This window comes from Calidris pugnax, unplaced genomic scaffold, assembly GCF_001431845.1.
Source record: "Calidris pugnax isolate Ruff unplaced genomic scaffold, ASM143184v1 scaffold392, whole genome shotgun sequence".
NCBI classification, from domain to species: domain Eukaryota; kingdom Metazoa; phylum Chordata; class Aves; order Charadriiformes; family Scolopacidae; genus Calidris; species Calidris pugnax.
This window is the reverse complement of record NW_015091102.1, coordinates 99782-103527: the sequence shown is the minus strand read 5'-3', so window position 1 is coordinate 103527 and position 3746 is coordinate 99782. Positions and strand designations below refer to the sequence as shown.

The 3746-nt window shown below is 61.9% G+C and overlaps 1 protein-coding gene across 1 annotated transcript in view; it reads right to left on the bottom strand.

Annotated features, from left to right (window-relative positions):
- Positions 1–3746, bottom strand: part of LOC106897386 (chromodomain-helicase-DNA-binding protein 3-like) — a 132178-nt gene that overhangs the window by 50181 nt on the left and 78251 nt on the right. The window contains exons 10-12 of the mRNA XM_014957981.1: positions 2703–2876; positions 1662–1803; positions 661–731 (exon numbers count right to left, since the gene is read on the bottom strand). Of these exons, the coding sequence (XP_014813467.1) occupies positions 661–731; positions 1662–1803; positions 2703–2876 (387 nt within the window). The remainder of the gene's footprint in view (positions 1–660; positions 732–1661; positions 1804–2702; positions 2877–3746) is intronic.

Here is a 3746-nt window from a genome sequence, read left to right as displayed (position 1 = left end):
CCCCCGTCTCCCTCCACCTTGTGTCCCTGTGTCCCCAGGTCCCTCTCTCCCCTCCAAGTTCCTCCAACCCCTCCATGACCCCATGTCCCACCACGTCCCCACGTCCCACCATGTCCCTCTACTCCCTCCATCCCTCTGACCTCTCCATGTCCCACCATGTCCCCAGGTCCTTCTGTCCTCTCCAAGTTTCTCCAACCCCTTCACGACCCCATGTCCCACCAATGTCCCCATGTCCCTCTGCCCCCTCCAAGTTCCTCCAACCTCTCTATGTCCCCATGTCCCACCACATCCCCATGTCCCTCTGTCCCCTCCAAGTTCCTCCAACCCCTTCCTGACCCCAGGTCCCACCATGTCCCTCCACTCCCTCCTTCCCTCTAACCTCTCCATGTCCCCACGTCCCACCATGTCCCCTCCACATCCCTCCAACCCCTCCATGTCCCCATGTCCCATGTCCCTCTATCCCCTCCATCCCTCCAACCTCTCCATGTCTCACCATGTCCCCACGTCCCACATCCCTCCACCCCAGGTCCCTCTGTCCCCTCCAAGTTCCTCCAACCCCTCCACGTCCCCACCTCCCTCCACCCATCCCAAGTTCTTCCAACTCCTCCACGTCCCCACATCCCTCCACCTGTCCCTCCGTGTCCCCACGTCCTCCCCAACTTGTAGCCCTCGTAGTCCAGGAAATCCTCCAGCAGGTCCAGCATCTTCGTCATCTGCGGGCACTGGTTAGACTGGGAGCACCCGGGGGGGGACACGGGGGGCACTGGGGGACCCAGGGCTGGTTATAGTGAGAGGAGCCGGGGGGCTGGGATGGGCACTGGTCAGACTGGGAGCACCCGGGGGGGCTGGGGGACCTGGCACTGGTTATACTGGGAGGAGCCAGGGGACTGGAATGGGTACTGGTCAGACTGGGAGCAGCTGGGGGACCTGGGATTGGTTATACTGGGATGATCCGGGGAGGGCAGGATGGATACTGGTCAGACTGGGAGCAGCTGGGGGGCTAGGGACCTGCTACTGGTCAGACTGGGAGGAGCTGGGGAACATGCTACTGGTTATACTGGGAGCACCCAGGGTAACTGGGATGGGCACTGGTCAGACTGGGAGGACCCAGGGGGGCTGGGTGTGTCCCACCATGTCCCCAGGTCCTTCTGTCCTCTCCAAGTTTCTCCAACCCCTTCACGACCCCATGTCCCACCAATGTCCCCATGTCCCTCTGCCCCCTCCAAGTTCCTCCAACCTCTCTATGTCCCCATGTCCCACCACATCCCCATGTCCCTCTGTCCCCTCCAAGTTCCTCCAACCCCTTCCTGACCCCAGGTCCCACCATGTCCCTCCACTCCCTCCTTCCCTCTAACCTCTCCATGTCCCCACGTCCCACCATGTCCCCTCCACATCCCTCCAACCCCTCCATGTCCCCATGTCCCATGTCCCTCTATCCCCTCCATCCCTCCAACCTCTCCATGTCTCACCATGTCCCCACGTCCCACATCCCTCCACCCCAGGTCCCTCTGTCCCCTCCAAGTTCCTCCAACCCCTCCACGTCCCCACCTCCCTCCACCCATCCCAAGTTCTTCCAACTCCTCCACGTCCCCACATCCCTCCACCTGTCCCTCCGTGTCCCCACGTCCTCCCCACCCCACCAGCGTCCCCAGTGTCCCCACCATGGCGGCCACGGGGAAGAGGTAGGGGTGGTTGCAGCACTTCTTGAGGTCCATCATGATGTTGAGCAGCGACACCTGGTTCCCACCGCCCCGCGAGTTCAAGGCCTCGAAGTTGCGCGTCAAGATGTACTTGTAGTACTTCCTACGGGGAGCTCGGTGGCACCCAGGGGTCCAGGGGCACCCAGACCCCCTCCTGGAGCACCCAGGCATCTGGGGACCCCCCCTCACCCACCATCCAAGGGGACCCAGCTGTCTGGGGGACCCCAAAATCCAGGAGACCCCCAATGGACGTCATCATGGAGCTAAGCTACACCAACAGTGACCCCCATGGACACCAGTCTTGGGGTGCACCCTTCTCCCAAGGACCCAGGTGTCTTGGGACACCCCATCCCAGAGGACCCAGGCATCTGGGGACCCCCCTCATCCACCCTCCTGGGGGTCCCAGGTATCTGGGGACCCTAAAACCCAGAAGACCCCAACCTACGTCTGCATGGGGCTGAGCTCCACACAAGGAGCTCCAACATTGACCCCCATGGACACCAGTCTCGGGGTGTACCCTTCTCCCAAGGACCCAAGGCATCTGGGGGCACCCCATCCCACCCTCCCAAGGACCCAGGCATCTGGGGACCCCGCTCACCCACCCTCCTGGGCGTCCCCAGGTGTCTGGGGGACCCCAAAACCCAGGAGACCCCAACCTACATCTGCATGGGGCTGAGCTCCATGCAAGGAGCTCCAACATTGACCCCCATGGACACCAGTCTCGGGGTGCACCCTTCTCCCAAGGACCCAGGCATCCAGGAGCACCCCTCCCTGGGGACCCAGCTGGCCAGGGGACCCCAAAACCCAGGAGACCCCAAAACCCAGGGGAACTGAGCCTACGTCTGCATGGGGCTGAGCTACACGCAAGGATCTCCACCAGCTTCCACGGAGCCAGTCTTGGGGTACACCCTTCTCCCAAGGACCCAAAGCATCTGGGGGCACCCCATCCCCACCCTCCTGGGGGTCCCAAGGTGTTGGGGGCCCCCTCCCCCCAGTTCTTACTTCTGCATGGGGCTGAGCTCCACGCGGACGATGAGCTCGGTCTTGGCCGGCATGTTCTTGAAGACATCGGCCTTGAGGCGCCGCAACATGTGGGGACCCAGCAGGTCGTGGAGCTTCTTGATCTGGTCCTCCTTGGAGATGTCGGCGAACTCCTCCAGGAACCCCTCCAGGTTGCTGGTGGGGGGGAAGGGAGGACATGGGGACAATGTGACGTGGGGAGGTGGCACAAGGACACGGGGACAGGGATATAGATGGCCGGGATGTGGGGAGATGCAGGGACATCCGTGGTGTGGTGGGATGCAGGGGTGTGGGGACACGGGGACAATCCTGACTTGGGGGGGACACGGAGACAATCGTGACATGGGGAGACGTGGGGACAACCGTGACGTGAGGGACACGGGGACAATCATGATGTGGGGGGGACACGGAGACAATTGTAACATGGGGATGTGGGGACAATCATGACCCTGGAGGACATGGGGACAATCGGGATGTGGGGGACGTGGGGACAATCATGGCCCTAGGGGACACGGGGACAATTGTGACCCTGAAGGACAATCATGATGTGGGGGGACACGGGGACAATCATGACGTGGGGGGGACACGGGGACAATCATGATCCCGGGGGACATGGGGAGAATTGTGACACGGGGACAATCGTGATGTGGGGGACGTGGGGACAATCGTGACCCTGGAGGACACGGGGACAATTGTGACATGGGGACAATCATGACATGGGGGGACATGGGGACAACTGTGACGTGGAGGGGACATGGGGACAATTGTGACATGGGGTGGATGTGGGGACAATCATGATGTGGGGGGACGTGGGGACAATTGTGACATGGGGGGGATGTGAGGACAATCATGATGTGGGGGGACACGGGGACAATCATGACCCCGGAGGGGACCTGGGGACAATAATGATCCTTGAGAACATGGGGACAATCATGATGTGGGGGACGTGGGGACAATCGTGACGTGGGGGACATGGGGACAATCATGACCCTGGGGGACACGGGGACAATCATGATGTGGGGGGAC